The 19350-nt window shown below is 37.8% G+C and overlaps 1 protein-coding gene across 2 annotated transcripts in view; it reads right to left on the bottom strand.

The window, feature by feature from the left end:
- LOC124231052 (exonuclease 3'-5' domain-containing protein 2-like) overlaps nucleotides 1–19350 on the bottom strand; it is a 47451-nt gene that overhangs the window by 8730 nt on the left and 19371 nt on the right. The window contains exons 3-4 of one of the 2 annotated variants that reach the window (XM_046647694.1): nucleotides 9027–9283; nucleotides 5263–5389 (exon numbers count right to left, since the gene is read on the bottom strand). In XM_046647694.1, the coding sequence (XP_046503650.1) occupies nucleotides 5263–5389; nucleotides 9027–9283 (384 nt within the window). The remainder of the gene's footprint in view (nucleotides 1–5262; nucleotides 5390–9026; nucleotides 9284–19350) is intronic. The other variant, XM_046647693.1, reaches the window with a different exon arrangement.

The following is a 19350-nucleotide window of genomic DNA, read 5'->3' as shown; positions in this document are numbered from 1 at the left end:
ACACAGGAGTAAATGTTCATGACCTTGGGTTAAGCAATGATTTCTTAGTTATGACATCAAGAGCATGAGTGACAAAAGAAAGAAATAACTAGACTTCATCAAAATTAAAAACGTCTGTGCCTCAAATGACCCTATCAAGTAAGTGAAAAGACAACCTGCAGAATAGGAGAAAATATTTATAAACGATACATCTGATAAGGGACGAGTATCCAGAATGAATGAATATATATATCAACAATATAAAGACAAGAAACCTACCAAAAATATGAGCAAAGGATCTAAATAGATATTTCTCCAAAGAAGATAAACAAACAGCCAATAAGCACATGAAAAGATGCTCAGCATTATTACTCACTAGGGAAAATGTAAGTCAAAGCCACAATGAAATACCACTTTATGTTTACTAGGATGGCTCTAATCAAAAAATAGACAATAACAAGCATTGGTGAGGATAGAGAAAATTGGAACTCTCATACACTGTTGGTGGGAATATAAAATGGTGCAACTACTTTGGAAAATAGTTTGGCAGTTCCTCAAACAGTTAAACATAAATTTACCAAATGACCCAGCAATTCCACTCCTGGGTATATACCCAAGAGAATTTAAAACATATGTCCACATAAAAACTTAGACACAGATATTCACAGTGACACTATTCATAGCAGCTAAAAAATGGAAGCAACCCAAATCTCTGCCAATTGATGAATGGATAAACAAAATGTGGTATATCCATACAATGGAGTATTATTTAGCAATAAAAAGAAATGAAGTACCAATAAATGCTACGATATGAACGATCCACAAAAACATGGTAAGTGAAGAAGCCAGTCACAAAAGGCCACATACTGTATGATTCCATTTATATAAAATGTCCAGAATAGGCAAACCTATAGAGACAGAGAGTAGATTAGTGGTTGCCTAAGGCTTGTGTGTTAAGACGGTGGGTTGGGAAGTGACCACTAATGGGTATGGAGTTTCTTTTTGGGGTGGTGAAAACACTCTAAAATTAGATTGTGATGATGGTTGTACAACTTTGTAAATACACTGAAATCCATTGATTTGCACACTTTAAATGGGTGAATTTTATTGTATGTAAATTATATTTCAATAAAACTATTAAAAGAAAAGAAGGAACAAATGAACGAACCCAGACACAAAGAAGTAACTTTCTCTGGGTCATAGCAAACCAGAAACAGCTATAGAAAACAAATTCAGATGTGATTCCCGGAACTCCCCTTAAAATAATAACTATTGCTAACTTTTCCCATTAACAATGTTTTGGAAAGATGAACAAGTGGTAACTGACTCAGCAAACAAGAGAAGGCTGACACCTCGGTCCATAGGGAGTGGTAAGCAAAAAATTCAAAAATCAAATTAATTAGAGCCACAAAGAACGGCAAAGCATAAGGAATGGGAAGCACAGGTACCATCTGTGAAAGCAGGATACAAGCAGGGGTGAAACAGGAGGATAAGATGAACGTCTCCATAAAGAACACCTACAACCCCAGATCCCCTCTTTTACCCCACAAGGCCAGGCAATTACTTCTTCTCTGACCTAAAAGAGTAAAAGTTTGTAGAACCAAAACTAAAATGGAGTCACTCATGTCAGGGACAAAATGGAGTTGGCCAATGCAGGCATATTAAAGAAAATGAAACTTAACTTTACTTAACATGAGCTGCAGGAATTTACAGCTTCCCTTAGAAATCAGTGGAGGACAGCAGCCAATCCCCAAACACTGAGTCTGTTCACGCTTTTTCTTCTTTGTTCCCCCGTCTCAACTACCCTGATCCGAATAAGGAAGAAGACCGCCAGGGAACCAGTTAGCTGAAAAAGCCAAATAACTTCTGCATCTACCCCATAGAAATCCTTTAGTCTGTGAGTAACTCGGAACTCATCGCTCCTGCAGCCTCGAGTTTCCTGGCTTGCAGGTCAAAACCCTTGCAACAAACTCATCTTTTTCCTTTGTTTTACTTAGTGTGCAGAGGTTGGTTTTTGACAAGTTTAAGTCATATAATGGCTAAATCACAGAGGATCTGGACCTAGTAATACCAGTCACGGTGGAGGTTGGAGGCAAAGTGTCACCTAAAAAAGGGAGGATTATGGGAAAGGCTATACACTGAATGGTGAGACTACCAGGACCTTTCCCCTATTCAGCTACCAGAATATAGGCTGTGAGGCTTATACCTCTTGGGCAGAAGACTAGAAGATTCATCTCTGGAGAAACTGAGTAACCAGAGAGAAAAGACTTAGTTACTGACACTTGACTATGATCTACAGTTACTGATAGTTAAACCCACTCGTCCAAAAGCCCTTGCCATATATGCTGTGCTTTCAATCCACTTTTTTTTAATGTCAGATTTAATATTTTCTGTATTTTCTAAAATCTCATTAAGCATGTTTATAATTAGAATGAACACAACAAATATTCTAAAAATAAAGAATGAATAAGCATGTTTGGAAATTCTGAATTCTCACAATAACATGGATCACAAATTTAGTAGCAATCAACTTTTTCTCCCTAACTTTTTATTTTGAAAGTTTTCAAACCCACAGAGAAGTTAAAAGAATGACAACTGACATTCATAATTGTCAATATCTACTTTATCTCTTTATAACGTAGATACCACAGAAACACTTGTTTTTTTGGCTGAACACATTTCAAAATTAAGTTGCAGCTATTATGACACAATCTCTAAATACTTGAGTGTGTATCTCTGAAGAGCAAAGACAGTCTTCCACATCATCACACCATTATCACTCCCAAGAACGTTAACACTGACAAAATACAATATATACAGTTCTATTCTAACGTCTCCAATTATCTCCAAAATGTCTTTTACAGATGTTGCAGGATTCAGGGTTTTTAGTATATTTACAGAATTGTGCAATCATCACCACAATCAATTTTAAAACATTTTCATCACCCCCTCAAAGAAACCTTATACACATTAGCAGTCATTCCCCACTTATCCCAGCCATAGGCAACTACTAATTTATTTTCTGTTTTTACAGATTTGCCTGTTCTGTACATTTCATGTCAATGGAACCATTCAACATGTCAGGTCTTGTGACCGGCTTCTTTCCCTTAGCATAATGTTTTCAAGACTCATCCATGTTGTAGCACGCATACTTTTTATTGCTGAATAATATTCCATTGTATGGCTACACCATATTTTATTTATTCATTCATCAGTTGATGGATCCAATCAGCTGTTTAACATCTTCTCCTTAAATATGATTGGACAGCTGAGGATTTAAACATTTGAGAAAAATCTTTAACACAAAAGACAAAGACCAAACCAAACATTTAAAATAAGAAACTCAGAGGAAAAAAGGGCAATGCAGGAAGCAGAAGAAAACTTCAGAAATCTTCAATACTCGAAGATAACAGACAATATTATACCCATTAAACAAAAATGGGAAGTTATTTTTAAAGTGAATACTCAGAGAAGACGAAGGATCTCTCATAACTTAAAAATATGATAGGAATAATTAAAAATAATAGAAATATTGGAAGATAAACTTGAGAAAATTTCCCAGAAGGTAAAACAAAAAATACAGAGATGGAAAATAAGAGAGAAAATATTTTTCTAAGAAAATCAGAAGATCACTTCAGAGGGCCCACTATCCAAATAAAATGAGTTCTAGAAACAAAAGGGAGGGAAACCGTCAAAGAACTATTACGAGAATAATTTCCTGAAATGAAAGACGTGAGCTTTCCAGATTGAAAGGGTCCACTGAATTCTAATAAGGAAAAATGGCCCACACTAAAGTATATCATTATGAATTTTAAAAACTAAGAATAAAGAGAAGATTTTCCAGAAAGAAAAACAAGTCACACACTCAGTACTAACACTGGAAGCTACAAGACAAGGAGCATTGCCTTCAAAGTTCTGAAGGAAAATAATTTCCACCCTAAAATGCTACACTCAGCCAAACTCTCAGTTAATAGAGAGGGAAATCAATATCTTTTCAGACATGCAGGGTGTCAGATTAACTTCCCATGCTCCCTTTCTCAGGAAGCTTTTTACAAAAAAGTAAAAAGATGTGGCCTTCAGAAAGCAGACGATCTACTGTAGAAGGGAAGGGGATTCCCAGGCTGACGGTAAACACAAGTTCCAAGATGAGAGCTGGCAGCAGGGCTGGAGTGCCATCAGCCTTGAGAGGAGCAGGATGACAGAGGGCTCAAGGAGGGCTGGCTCCAAGGGAAGGGAAATGAGTAAGTTACCTGACGTGCCTGAACCAGCCCAGAGGAGATCACAGTTCTGTTCAAGAGTCTGGGGCTGAAAGAGCTCACAGGCACACAGAAAACTACGCAACCAGAAACACCAGTGATCACTCCCAGGAAAACAAGAAGTTGTATAAGAAAAAAACTTAACTGCAGTTTACTATGTGGCTCAGCTATAAATAACACCAATTTAAGTAGTAGATATTAATCTGATAAAAATGATGATTTACCCATATCGGGAGCATGAGGAAGGGAATAAGTATCTGTCTGGGGACAGAGGAATTGCAAGAGTACTAAATCCTGTCTTCCACAGTAAGAAGCCAGAAGATAATATACAAAATAAGAAAGAGTTGGGGCCAGCCCAGTGGTGCAGCAGTTAAGTGCGCACATTCCACTTCAGCGGCCCAGGGTTCGCCAGTTCAGATCCTAGGTGTGGACATGGCACTGCTTGGCATGCCATGCTGTGGTAGGTGTCCCACATATAAAGTAGAGGAAGATGGGCACGGATGTTAGCTCAGGGCCAGTCTCCCTCAGCAAAAAGAGGAGGATTGCCAGCACATGTTAGCTCAGGGCTAATCTTCCTCAAAAAAAACACAAAGAGTAATATATGCATGTAATTTAAAAATATAATGGTAATTACCAGGAACAAATGAAATTGGTTGCCTCTAAAGAAGGAAGAGCAATCAGGAGCAGTGGGAGGAAGGCCGAGAATTACTGTTTCTTATAAGTCTTATAACACTTTGACTTATTAAATTATGCACTTGCATTCATGATAAAAAAATAACATGTTCTCAAATGCCTGGCATATAGTAAATGCTCAAAAAAATAAAATAGAATAGAGACTCTTACCCTTTTATTTAAGTGGAACCTACATTATTATAGACCAGTTATCTTGGAAATCATCAGACAATGAGTCTACTTTGAGGCATCTATGCCCAATACTTATATCATATTTTAGAATTAGAATTTTAAAAACAATTATACTTCACAAGCAATGGCTCTTCCATTCTTCCACTACTCTGATAAGAAGTACCTGGTCCTCAGTAAGATTCTCAGCATCCCAGTTGCTGCAACGAAGTAGAAGGGACTTGTCAAGGGGAAAGTTCAAAACAGTCTCAGCGAGTGATTTCAGGCTAAGCCCATTACAGAGCAAATTGTTTCTACAAGAAATACATAAAATCAAGTGTGAAAAATAGGCAAAGGATGACTACAGGCAAATCAAAAAAGACACAGAAAAGGCCAATAAACAGATGATAGATATTCAATCTTACTAGACACTTCATAAAATAAAAATTATATATAATTTTTTGATCTATCAGATTGTAAAGATTTTTTAAAATATCTACACTATTGGTGGAGCATGAAGAATCAGTCTAATCTAAAATTTGTGAACTTTACATTTATACAACCCTTATGAAAACAGTTTAACAATAAATAGCTATCAAAATTTTGAACATGACAATTCTCTGATTCAACAATTCCACTTCTAGGAATTTATCCTAAGGACAAAGGTATATAAAACAATCTTATCTGCAGCACTATTTATAGCAGCAAAGAACTGGAAACAACCTAAATGCCCATCAACAGAAGACTGATTAAACTCCATACAGCTACTAAAACTAAGGAAGTGGATCTATATTGATGTGAAAAGATGTCCATGACATACCAGGTAAAAACAGACTGTGAAAGAAAACGTGTTTGCTTTCTGTTAATACATACACTACAATACTACATAAGAAATGTGGGTCTGCGATTCCAGGTATGTGAGAGAGAGGAAGCACAAAGACATACTAGAAAGATATTCATCAAATGTTAGTGATATTATCTCTAATATCTAATAGTGATATTACCTCTAACATCACTAACATTTGGGATTTGAGGTGATTATATATCTCCATTATGTTTTCATATATTTGAATTGGCTAGTGATCATGTATTACTTTTCAAATTTGAAAAATAAGGCTATTTTCACTGAGGGGGTGAAGGTACAATAAAAACAAATAATAACCTTTCTGCTCTTCAAATACTTTGATTAAAATAGCTGCAGGATGGTGAAAAAAATCAATTTGTCAAGGATTGGAGATTCCAAACAAGAGATAAACATGTTAAGAACAAGCAGGTCTACAAAAGTGGAGCTGACTTCCTGGTACCCAGCAAGAGACAAGAAGTTTCAGAGCAGGAAGGTTGGGGGTGGAGGTCCCTGTCAGCGTTACGACAGGCAGGATTCCCTCAGGTACAGCAGGAAATGAAATCATTATAACAGTGAAGAACAGGAAGTCTTCCCTTACAAAAACAACTAGTAAACTGATGGATTTCATCACCCCTAAAAAGCACTGACTGACCAAAAAGTAAAAAAAAAGATCCAGACACACTTAGGTAAAATACACAAGGTCTTGGTTCAATTCATGGCAATTACGGATTTGGGGAAGACATAAAACTTTCTTTTGTTTTATTAGAAGTTACAAAAGTAATGAATGCTTATTATTAAAAATTCAGACAATAAAGCAGCATACTGGGTGACAAGTGAAAGCCCTGCGTCCCACTCCCCACTCCTCAGGAATAATGACTCCTAACAGCATGCTGGGGCCCCTCCAGGCTTTTTCTAGGCACAAACAGATGGTTAGATGGAGAAGTAGATAGAGTTTTTTGATATTTGTTTTGTTTTTTGTCCTACAACTTTCTCTATCACTTAATGTATCAGAGACCTCCTTCCACGACAGTAAATACAAAGGTCCTTATTTCATTCTTTTAAATAGCTGTGAAATTTTTCAGGCATGGATATTCCATAACTTTTGAAATCATACCCTCATTGAAGAACAGTACTTAGTTTTTGTGTATTTAATTCCATTTAGGTCATCTTTTTTTAAATGTCATATTTGGGAAGGTTCACATTTCTTGAGGGTGAATTAAAAACAAGACACCACTTTTGCCACTTCAAAGTTTCACTAGGAAAGATTCCAAAATCATATACCATAACCTCTATAATAAATCATCTTCAGTTAACATATAATAAAATATATAAATAGGATGAAGAAAAGAAAACAGTGTTACCAAAGAACAACTGTGCCCCCTCCCAAAGTCAGCTGAAGGTAACACCTACGGCAAACCTCAGGAGCAACCTATAGCTAAGAGGGCTAAGTATAACTTTTGCACTAAAATATCACATTTCTTACACTATGATGTCACAAAACTTTAATTTTACTACTAAAGTATTCAATAATAAAATAAGAATATTTTAAATTTTAATAAAATTTCATTAAAAATTGAAAGGGCTGATAAATGCTTCATTCTTATTTTTAAAGAAGTTCATGGTAATATTAGCTTTGGCCCAATTCTTATTTTGACACTTGGCCATTCTGCATTTAGCCAAACAGAGAATTCAGTGCACCTCTAATTTCTAGATATTCATAGAGAGGATTGTAATTACATAGGAAGATCTGGACGGACAAACCCATTGGATGATGGTGCTGAAGGTGGTAGTGATGCTGATGAGGACGATGACGTAATAGTTGAAATTTACACAGTACTCTCTGTATGTCAAACACTGTTGCTAAGTCCTTTACATAGCTGATCTCATTCAATTCTCACACCAATCCTGTGAAGTGGGAACATCAGTACGTCTGCTTTACAGATGAGGGAACTGAAGAAGAGTGAGGTTTGGCAACTTGCCAAAGGTCACCCAGCCTGTAAGTGGCAGATGGGACTCCCTCCCACACAGTCTGCTCCAGAGTCAATCTAGCCACTCCGCACACCGCCTAAACAGCAGAGAGTAATAGTGCGTGCCTCCGGGGAGGCGGTGCCAGAGGGAGGAGGGTCTGATGACAGGTGGCCTTTGCTGTTAGACTCCAAATACTTCAAATTTAGGCAAGAAAAAGAAAGAAAAGGTATCCAAACTGGAAAGGTTAATAATTTTAAATACAGTAAATATTTTAATGTTACCTGAAAAAAATTGATACTTTATTTATGAGTTATTTTTACATTAGCCAAACTACTAAGCTAAAATTTCATTTCATACTAAAAGATTATGGTAAACCCAGATTTTAATCAGGCCTTCTTAGTTTATCAAATCCTCTAGCCTTTTAACGTGTCATTTAAGGCAGGGAAAGAGGCTGTTTCAGTCCACATTCTTAAAACAAGGACCTGTATGCATACACGAGAAGGTAATTGTGACTCCCTAACAGAAAAGGTAGAACAGAATTTCCACAGGAACAGAATTCCAAGGGGAAGGGAAATCTCTCTTCCTGGCAGTAAAGGGTTAGGTCTACTATCATTTTTGGCCTAAAGCAGGGTGAGCCAGGGTTGCAATGGGAGAGGTGGGGACTCTGGCAAGTTGAATGGAGCATGCTCATCTAAAGAGAACAGCTGCTCCCCAGCCAGTTGTTGCCATCTAAAACCGTTGACCTCATGTAGTCAAATCATCTAATTTTTCAAGGGAAGCTAGAAATAAAGATTTTTACATTAAATCTTCTGTATTTAAACTAAAGTTTCCAAAAAATATCATATGGGAAAAAAACAAAAACAACAAAACATCTGCAGCTCTAATTTAGCCAGTGGGGCCATCAGTTTATAACCTGTAGCTTACAGAGACACCTTATTAACGTTTCATCTAAAAAGACCAATTCTAGGTAACTAAAGTTTTTTCAGAAGTTAGAGTATTTCCTCACAAATATGCATCTCAGAAGGTTCGAGGCTTCTAAAGAATTTTAGATGCTGTATTACTGAGTCTCAGTAATCTACAAATCTTGCTAAAATATCTTCCCCACAGGACAGGAATTCCAGCATTCAGACAAACCATACCTCTGCCTCATAGCTAGGTATCGGAGGTCCAGGCACCCCTTAACAACGAGGCCATAGTCCTGCAGAAGCTTGCTGGCATCTTCTGAACATCCTACTCCAACTTTTAAAATAGTGTCATCGGCCAAAATGTCCAGTAACGTTTTTGGTAGTGTTTTTCCTCCACAGACCAGCTTGGGCAAGCGAACCAAGACACAGAAGCCACTTGGGGAGGCCATTTGAAGGAGTGACAGAGGACTGGCTTTGCCTTCCAAATTCACCTGCAACAGAGGAAAACGGCCAGAGTTCACACTGTAACACAGCACCAAGCACAACACGAAACTGGCAAAAAAGTCTACGAGGTACTTCCTTAACTTCCCAAAGTGAGCAGCTAACCGGATTGTGGTTCAAACCTAAGGATGAGCGTATGTTAACAAACGCAACAGACTCAGTCAAGCAGCAGCCTAAGCAAAGGTTACTGAAGGCCCAAACAGGAGCCTGAAATATGAGCAGTGCATAAATAGGGACCAGCTGGCACGGAAGAGCGCTGGGGTACGCACTGGCAGAGTCATGTGAAACATACTGGTTTTAAAAGGCCACGGAGTAGAATGCCAAATGAAACATACTCTTTTCATTATCGAAACTCCCTAACATAGGCGCTAGTATCTCATTTACCTCATCATCACTGCCTCAAGATCCAATTTTTAAAAAGAGGTAGGAAATACAGTACTATAAATAAGTGGTATTGCCAATATAATAAAATCCTAGGAGCACAAAGTGCTTTCTCAGCATTTTATGGTCACAAATGTTGCTCATAAAAGAAAAAATGTACATTGTGTATAAGCTAGGATCCTTCTATCTTAAGAAATGAAAAAACTTTATATATTAACTGATCTAGATTTAATTTTTGTGAGGTAATAAACTGGAGAAAATGGTGAAAGCCAAGGAAGTTATTTCCAGAAAAATTTACATACAAAATTCACATTAATTAAAGGTTCCCTAAAGTGATCCACCGAACCCAGGTTAAGCATCCAATAAATTCCAATCCTCATTTTTCAGGAGAGGAAATTTAAAGCCTAAAACCGTAGCAGTTTGCCCAAACACAGAGAGAGAGAATGGCAAATTCAGCACTAGAAACTGAATTTCCCAGTCTCTAGAACAATAGTTCTCAACCAAGAGTGATTTTGCTCCCCCTACCCCCACCCCCGGGGACATCCAGCAAGGTCTGGAGAAATTTTTGATTGTCACAACTTGGAGGAGGGTACAATGGCATCTAGTAGTTAGAGGCTAGAACGCTGCTAAACATCCTACAATGTCCAGGACAGCCCCTCAAAGAACCAGTTCTCTCACCACCATGTATCAGTGCGCCGGGCACTGCACCAGGCGCCACTTGGATATAAAGTTACAGAAGAGGTGGGACCTGCCTAAAGGATTATAACCTCATAGGTGGAGTATGATACACATAAGCTCACACCTGTAGAGATGACATGGTAAATACCGAAGGAGTGGTTCACACATAGTTTACAAGTACTCAGAAGAGAGGTATTTCACAGTTGAGGTGATCAAAATCACAGAGGGGAAACAGTCAAGATCACAAAGAGTTGCTGCTAAAAACAAAATTCAGGAGGGCCTTCACCCTCAACTTCTACTTTAGTGCCAAGTAAAACCGCAATTCCCCAAGATTCCCCCGCTCAGGCTCTGCTCTATCAGTGAGGGCATTTCCGCATCCTCCCGTGAAAGCGTGCCAGTTTGATCTCTAATGTGTCTGTTTCTTGGGGTTCGGCCAAGGTGAAAAAGACCTACAAAAAACTTGACTACTGGCTTCTATTATATACCAATTCATCGAGATGTGGCCAAACTGCCATTTTAAATGAGTAATTCCCTCCCTCTGTGATACCAGCTCTCTCCAAGAAAAAGCTGTAAATCTCTACTTCCAATATTTAGCACTGCTCATTTGACATAATCCTCACTGTGAATTCCTAAGGCCGGATCTTTGTACATCTTTTCAGTCAGGTTCCATTTTCTAAAATACATTAAATAAATAGAGACACAGAGATAGGTAAGTTGTCTTTTTAACACTGTTTCTGGATTGTGCTTAAGATCCAATGTATCATAAATTTCTCCCACTAGGAATCCAAATGTTTATGATTCCACTAGATACCAAATTTACACTGAACGTGTAATTGGAAGAATAATGCTTCTAACAGTCAGTTTGGCTTAAAAAAAATCTATATTTATTTCTCATATTTCCCCCTTTTGCTTTCTTTTTTTTTTTTTAAGATTTTATTTTTTCCTTTTTCTCCCCAAAGCCCCCCAGTGCATAGTTGTATATTCTTCTGTGGGTCCTTCTAGTTGTGGCATGTGGGACACCGCTTCAGCGTGGCTCGATGAGCAGTGCCATGTCGGCACCCAGGATGCGAACCAACAAAACACTGGGCCGCCTGCAGCGGAGCGCGCGAACTTAACCACTCAGCCACGGGGCCAGCCCCATCCCCTTTTGCTTTCTAATGTCTTTTAGCCTTGACATCACTTACTACTCATGGAAAACAATGGAACCCTTGGCTTACCAATGTTATATCTAATAGGAAAAAAATGACATTTTAATTTCATTAGCATTATTTAATCCAGTGGTTTCTGATTTTTTTTTTGATTAGTCAATTCATATAAAAAGTATTTGGGACATACACTATATATGCATATGGACTTATAAATTATATACTGATGTGTTAGAGACACTATTAAATATATACAAAAGTAAGAATTTTAAATGAATGATGCGATCAATCATTTATAGACAAAATTTCTAACACTTTTTCTGTATTTCAGTGATTCACTTAGAGAGCACTGGTTTAGAGATCCTCCTTCCTAAGGGCCAGTGGATAATCCATTTTAGCTTCAGGATTCTTAAAAGTCCAGAGCTGATAAAACTTTCTGGAAAAGCCCGTGATTCTTTAAATGACCCCAGGATGGCAGCAGAGAGTAAAGAATGATCTGGGGCCATATTCCAGGCTGGAACAGGTTAACTAATGAGCACCCCTAGTCTGTGGAGTTTATCTATTAGTTAAATTAATACCACGACTTTGAGACAGGAATGAGCTTGCCTTGTTCAAGTGACAGAATGAAGACCCAATGAGGTTAGAAAGTAATAAGAGGATGGGAAGAAAACAGGAAACAAAATCAGAGGTGTTGAGAGAGACCAGAGCATGTAAGTCCTTAATAACATGTAAGTAAAACATCTTGGTTTTATCAAAGCAATGGGAGGGTTTTAAGCAGAAGACTGACATGATCTGATGTGCATTTTAGAAGACCACTTTGGTTACTGTACGGAGAAGAGATTCTAGGTGCACAAGAGTCCAAGAGGAGGCCAGTCAGGAGGCTACTGCAAACGTCCAGACGAGAGACACTTGAGGCTGGACTAGGGAGAAAGTAGAGATGTGGAGAAGCAGACGGGTGCAAAATCTATTCTGAAGATAGCTCTGGTAATACTCTCTAAATGGGAAGGGAAGAGAGGGGTTAGTAGTAAGGAAAAGGGAGTGGACCTCAGGCAGGACTGAAGCCTGGGCCTGCAGAAGGATGCTCTTGGGAAAGTAATCTTCACTTCATACATTCTTTACTGCATCAATTATTTGTACCTGTTAAGCAAGGACGTCTGTAGTCAGAAACTCCAGAAAAAATCAGGCAAGAGACAGGGGCCAGGAAGATATTTAACATATCTGGGGCCAGCCCCGTGGCTGAGCAGTTAGGTTCGTGCGCTCCACTTTGGCAGCCCAGGGTTTCACTAGTTTGGATCCTGGGCACGGACATGGCACCGCTCATCAGGCCACGCTGAGGTGGCGTGCCACATAGCACAACCAGAAGGACCTACAACTAGAATATACAGCTACATACTGGGGGGCTTTGGGGAGAAGAAAAAAAAAAGATTGGCAACAGATGTTCGCTCAGGTGCCAATCTTTAAAAAAAAAGAAAAGATATTTAACATACCCACCCCCACCTCCCCAGGAGAAAGGCAATAACAGCTTCTAAAACATGGCAGCATCCTCATTTTGTGCAGGTGAGTTATCCATAGTTGTACATCACCACGGTAACTCTAGGGGATCTGGAAACCATGCCTCTATTTTGCAACAAGTGTTAGTTCCTGCATTCCATAACCACTTCTTTGAATTTCCATATATTTTGGCATTAAAGAAACAACATACTATACCTGCCTATCTGTGTGTTTGACTTTCAATGATATCACTTCTGTTAGAAAACCCTTAGTGGGGAGGATGTCTCCCTGATTTTAATCTTAAAGGCAGAGAAGACTAGGGATAATACAGGTTTGGGAAGAAAAATCAAGAGTTCTGTTAGGAACACGTTCAGTTTGAGATGACTATTAGACCTTCAAGGGGAGACGTCAAGGAGGCAGGTGGATAAAAAAGGCTAGAGTTCTAATTTCGAGTCATGAGCATATGGATGATATTTAAAGCTATAAAAGTAGATGAGATCACTTAGGCAAAGAATGTAGATTAGAGGACATAAATTAGTGGTCCATGGACCCATATGCTAACCCACAGATGTGTTAAATATTATTTTTTGGTCTCCATATATTTAAAAACTTGTGCCAGAATTTAAAAATTAGTAGAGTTTACATTTTCTTAAAATCTATATTCCAAGTTTTTCTTAAAAGAAGTGGACAATCTGGCAACACGTACAGCAGCTTCCTCTTTTATATAAGGCATGAATTCTCTCATTCACCAGAATGTCTTCTAAACACTGAAGCCAACTATCATTTTTCATTTCTCATTTATTTGTACACCACTGTTTTCCCAATACAAAGGAATAATTCTCAATATCTCTGTCTCTATCAAAACTAGGAAAATGGAAGATAGATCATACAGGCCTTGTGTTTAAAGAAAAAGTGAAGGAGCATACTTCTTTATGAAATTTAAGAATATTCTTATGTATCCCAAAATGCAAACAATCACTCTACATCCTTCATTTACATTTTCTGTCTGGACCTCATAGGAATCTGAGTTTGCAGTCTCTGGGGTGGACAGAGAAGGACCAAGCCTGAGCCATCTCAGTATTTAGAAGTCAGGTAGAAGGGGGACCAGAAAAGGAAAAAGAGGAAAGAACAGTAAGACAGGAGATAGGAGAATGTGAGGGCATAAAAGCCAAGAAGAGAGTGTCTAGCGTAGGAATTGTGCAGATGCTCTTGAGAGCTAGAATAATATGAGTCCAAACAAGTGTCCATTGGATTAGAAAACAACAAAGCCATCAACTTCAACAGCGTCAGTGGAGTAGTACGGTAGGATGTCAGATTAAAGTAGGCTGAAGAATAAATGGAGAACAGCAAATTATACCCAAGTGAGTAGAAGAAAAGAAATAATAGAGACAGAGCAAAAATCAATGAACTAGAACACAAACATACAATAAAGATCAACAAAGCCAGAAGTTGGTACTTTGAAAAGACTAATAAAATTGATAAACCCATAGAATGAGTAATCAACAAAAAAAGGGAAAAGCACAAATAAGCAATGTCAAGAATGAAAAAGGAGCCATCCCTACAAATCTACCAGACAGGAAAAAATATTGCCAGAGGATATTATAAACAAGTTTATACTTATAATTTTAAGATTTGAAACAGGACAGATTCAGATGAAAAAACTAATCAAAACAGACTTCAAGAAACAGAAAATATGAACCACCCCAGAACTATTACAGAAACTGAAGCCATATTTCAAAAACTTCCTTAAAAGAACACTTCAGATGGCCTCACCAGATCCTAATCAAACATTTAATGAGTGAGTCTTACACAGACTCTTCCAGGGAACATTTAAATAAGGAACAGCCCTAACCTGTTGTCTGAGGCCAGCATAACTGCATCAAAATCTGACAAGGTCATTTTCAGAAAGCAAAATTATAAGCCCATATCACTCATGAACACAGATTTTTTTTAATCCTCTAAAAAACATTAGCAAAATGAATTTGACAATGTATACAAAGAATACAACATGGTGACCAACTTGGATTTATCTTAGGAATTCGAAAATCAACATATTTCACCACAACAGAATAAATAAGAAAAACTACATAGTCATCTCAAGACACACAGAAAAAGCACTTGATAAAATTCAACAACTATTCATGATTTTAAAAAAACTCTTACCTAAAATCGTCCCCTTTGCAACAACATGGATGAACCCTGAGGGTATTATGTTAAGCGAAATAAGCCAATCAGAGAAAGACAAACACCGTATGATTTCACTCATATGTGGAAGATAAACAAACTCATGCACAAAGAGAACAGATTAGTGGTTACCAGAGGGGAAGGGGGTGGGGGCAGGGCGAAATGGGTAAAGGGGCACATAGGCAGGGTGACGGATAAAAACTAGACTATTGGTGGTTAGCATGATGCAGTCTATACAGAAACTGATATATTTAATGTACACCTGAAATTACCCAATGCTATAAACCAATATGGCCTAAAAAAATTATAATAAAAATCTGGGTAGGTCCAGGCCTGCAAGAAACAGATCTAAAAAGAACACCCTTTAGTAAAAAACAAAACAAAACAAATTATTATTTTATCAAACCAAAAATAGAACTGAATGTATTTAATCTGGTAAAAGGATCTACAAACAAACCTACTGCAGATATCATGTCAATATGACAATGCTGAAGGCAAAACGTTGAATAGAACCACTTCCGAAAACAGTTGGAAACCACGGGTACACTCTTACACTACCGATAAAGTAAGGTAAGGAGGGCAAATTAGTTAAAACTACCTTGGAAAACAGTTTTGACTATCTGTAAAAGTTAAAGATACATATATAAACTCTACAACCCAGGACTCCACTCATAGACGCCTATGCCAATAATAATGAATGCACACGTTCGTTGCAGCATTTCTTTGTAAGAGCCCCAAACCATGAACAACTCAAATGTCCATCAGTACTACAATAGATGAATAAATTGTCATGTATTTATACAACGGATCACTACATGGCAATCAATCACAGTCACACACAACAGAGGTAAATCTCACAAACATAAGGTCAAGCAACAGAACCCAGATACAAAAGAATATATATTTGATGGTTTCATTTATATTAAATTTAAAAAGCAGACAAAACTAAATTACAATAGTTAGGGATGCATGCTTGAGTAATAAAAGTATAAAGAAAAATAAGAAAGTAACTATCATGAAATCAGGATAACAGTAACCCTTAGAGGGGAGGGGAGAGACAACGATCACAAGGGGTGCAAGGGCAGCTTCTGGGGTACTGGCAACCTTCTGTTTCTTGACCTAGTTTCTAGTTCCACAGCTGTTCTCTTTAGATAAATCATTTAGCTGTTTATTTTTGTTTCAGGCACTTTTCTTGATGTGTTTTATTTCACAATAAAAAGGTAAAAAAAAAAAAAAAGACTCAACGGGCAAGTTAAACACCAGATTAGACAAAGCTAAAGAAAGAAAAAGGGAACTGTCAAAGAGACCTGAAGAAATTGTGCAGAATGAATCCAGAGACTAAGATACGTGAACTATACAAGAGATTACAGACATGTAGGATTGCATGAAAAGTTGAGAATACAACTGATCAAATTCCAGCAAGAAAGAATAAGGAGGAGGAGGGAAAAAAAGAAGAAAAAACAAGGTAAAGACAATCTTCAAAGAGAATTTTAACTTTAATAAAAGACACCTATCCTTATATCCAGATCTCTCTCTGAATCTCAATATGGAAGTACAGAAAGAAGACGGTGCCTAGTCTCATCCCAGTAAATCTTCAGAACCACAAACTCAAAGAGAAGATCTTAAAAGGAGATAACAAAAAATTAGATTACTTATAAGGAATCAACATTCAGACTGACAGTTATTTTCAACAGCAACAATGGAAGCCAGAAGACAATGGAATACTAGCTTGAAAATGATAATAAGTTTCCAAGCTAGAATTTTATATCCAGTGAAAATATCTTTCAAGATCAAGAGCATAAAACAGACACTTTCAAAATAATAACAATGATAATAAGTTTATTATCAATGAGCCCTCAAGAAATGAACTTCTGAAGGATGACCTTAAAGAAAATGATTCCAGGGGCCAGTCTGGTGGCATAGTGGTTAAGTTCAGCACACTCTGCTTTGGTGGCCCAGGTTCACAGGTTCGGATCCCAGGTGAGGACCTACACTACTCATCAAGCCATGATGTGGCGGTGACCCACATACAAAATAGAGGAAAGATTGGCACAGGTGTTAGCTCAGGGTCAATCTTCCTCAAGCAAAAAGAGGAAGATTGGCAACAGATGTTAGCTCAGGGCCAATCTTCCTCACCAAAAAAAAAAAAAAGAGAGAGAAAGAAAGAAAAGAAAAAAAAAGAAAGAAAATGATTCTAAAAAGATCTGAGAGAAAAGGAGAGACGAGCAAAGAAAAGGGTAAGTAGTGGCTGGCCCCGTGGCCAAATGGTTAAAATTCCATGCGCTCTGCTTTGGCAGCCTGGGTTTGTGGTTTCAGATCCTGGGTTTGGACCACTCCACTCATCAGCCATGCTGTGGAGGTGTCCCACATACAAAAGAGAGGAGGACTGGCACAGACGTTAGCTCAGGGCTAATCTTCCTCAAGTAAAAACAAAACAAAACAAAAAAGGATTGAAACAGATGTTAGCTCAAGGTGAATCTTCCTCACACACGCAAAAAAAGAAGGGTAAACACTTTGGCAAATCAAAACAAATACTGACTGTCTAAAACAAGAACAAAAACAATAACTAAACAAACACACAAAGCAAATGAAAGAGAAAGGGAAACAGAAATGGAAGAAAGGAGAGAACAAACATGGATGACTTTCACGAAGTTTTTCAGGGTAGCAGCTATCAGGGAAATGCAGTCACACCCGAAGGAGATGTGGCATCCAGCAAGAGTTCAACATCTATTGAAAGTCAAAATGAAGTGAGTTTTGGATTATTTGCCACTTTAATTTATCCTCGAGTCTGCACAGTGATTCAATGTATTACCATTAAGTCAAGCGCTGTTACTAACTATTCACCTCACACTACCCCGTAGCTGCTACAGTTACACTTCATTTAGTTGGAATAATCCCGATATTCACAAATGTGAATTTTCCTAAGCTACTAAAGCTCACTGTCTACTAATGTTTTCTTCTATTGTTGTTGGTGTAAATATTTCTAAAATGATATAGAAATAAGTAAATATTTCTAAAACGATATAATTTCTTATACAGAATCAACTAAAAGTACCTAATCTTTCTTGATGGCCCAAGGTCAATGGTATAAACGACTACTACTATTGCTGATGTACAGAAATACCCAGTAGCTAAGGTGAAGGGCCTGGGTGACTACTAAACACTGCTCTCTTCTTGGTCGTCACTGAATTGCATCTGGCAGCCCTTCCTACCGCCTCTGACCTTGTGGCAGCTATTCTGCTTAGGGCCTCTTTTGATTACATTTCCTGGCTCTTGGCTGTACTCTGGATATCCAGAAGACATATGTCAGGGATGTTGGCAAGGTATTATGCTGAATTAACAAAAGATGATAACTATGATTTATTTACATTTTTGTAATATCTTCTGTGTCAAGGAGATTAAAGTTCACTCTGTGAATCAGAAGGATGGAAGAGCAGGGGTAACACATTATCCTCACCACAATGATGAAACAACTCCCCAAAGTAAAGCTATTAGAAAAATCAACCAGATGGCTAGAAAGCCCTGGGCTCAAATGCTGGTTACTGGCTTTGTGGCCTTGGACAAGTAACTAAACTTTTTTATGCCTCTGTTTCCTATCTGTAAAGTGAAGATAATAACAGTTTCTTCCTACATACGATTATTGTGAAAATTAAATGAGATGATGCAAACAAAACAGCACAGTGTCTGGCTTGGAGTAAACAATGTTTCAAATTTTAACTGTTATCTTTTTAAATCCTAATTTGTGTAATAATTCCCATTTAAACAGACTTCCTTAACTACATTCTCCACAGCATCCTTAGGAAAATACTAACAAAAATATTAATAGTAGCTATTACTGAACATTTACTATGTGTTAAAATTGTGCTGAAGTCTTTATAGGGGTGATCTATCTGAAGCCTTAGGAAAGCCCTGGGAGGCAGATGCCATTACAGCCCTATTACAAACAAGTACACTGACCTCAGGGAGGGCAAGGAGCTTGTCCAAGTCTACAGACAGTAAGTGGTAAAATGGAACTCATACAGCTCTGACTCCAGGATCCATGATTATAAGCACTCCCCTGTCCAGAGAAGAGAAGCAGCTTCTCCTTCTGCTAAAATCTACTTACAAACAAGTTGTGAACAAGCCAATTCTCCTTTAATCTTATACTCTACTTGACTATTCAAGGTCCCTAGTTGGAA

This window comes from Equus quagga, chromosome 20, assembly GCF_021613505.1.
Source record: "Equus quagga isolate Etosha38 chromosome 20, UCLA_HA_Equagga_1.0, whole genome shotgun sequence".
In the NCBI taxonomy this organism is placed as follows: Eukaryota; Metazoa; Chordata; class Mammalia; order Perissodactyla; family Equidae; genus Equus; species Equus quagga.
The sequence above is the reverse complement of the archived record's forward strand: the minus strand, read 5'-3'. Positions and strand labels throughout refer to the sequence as shown.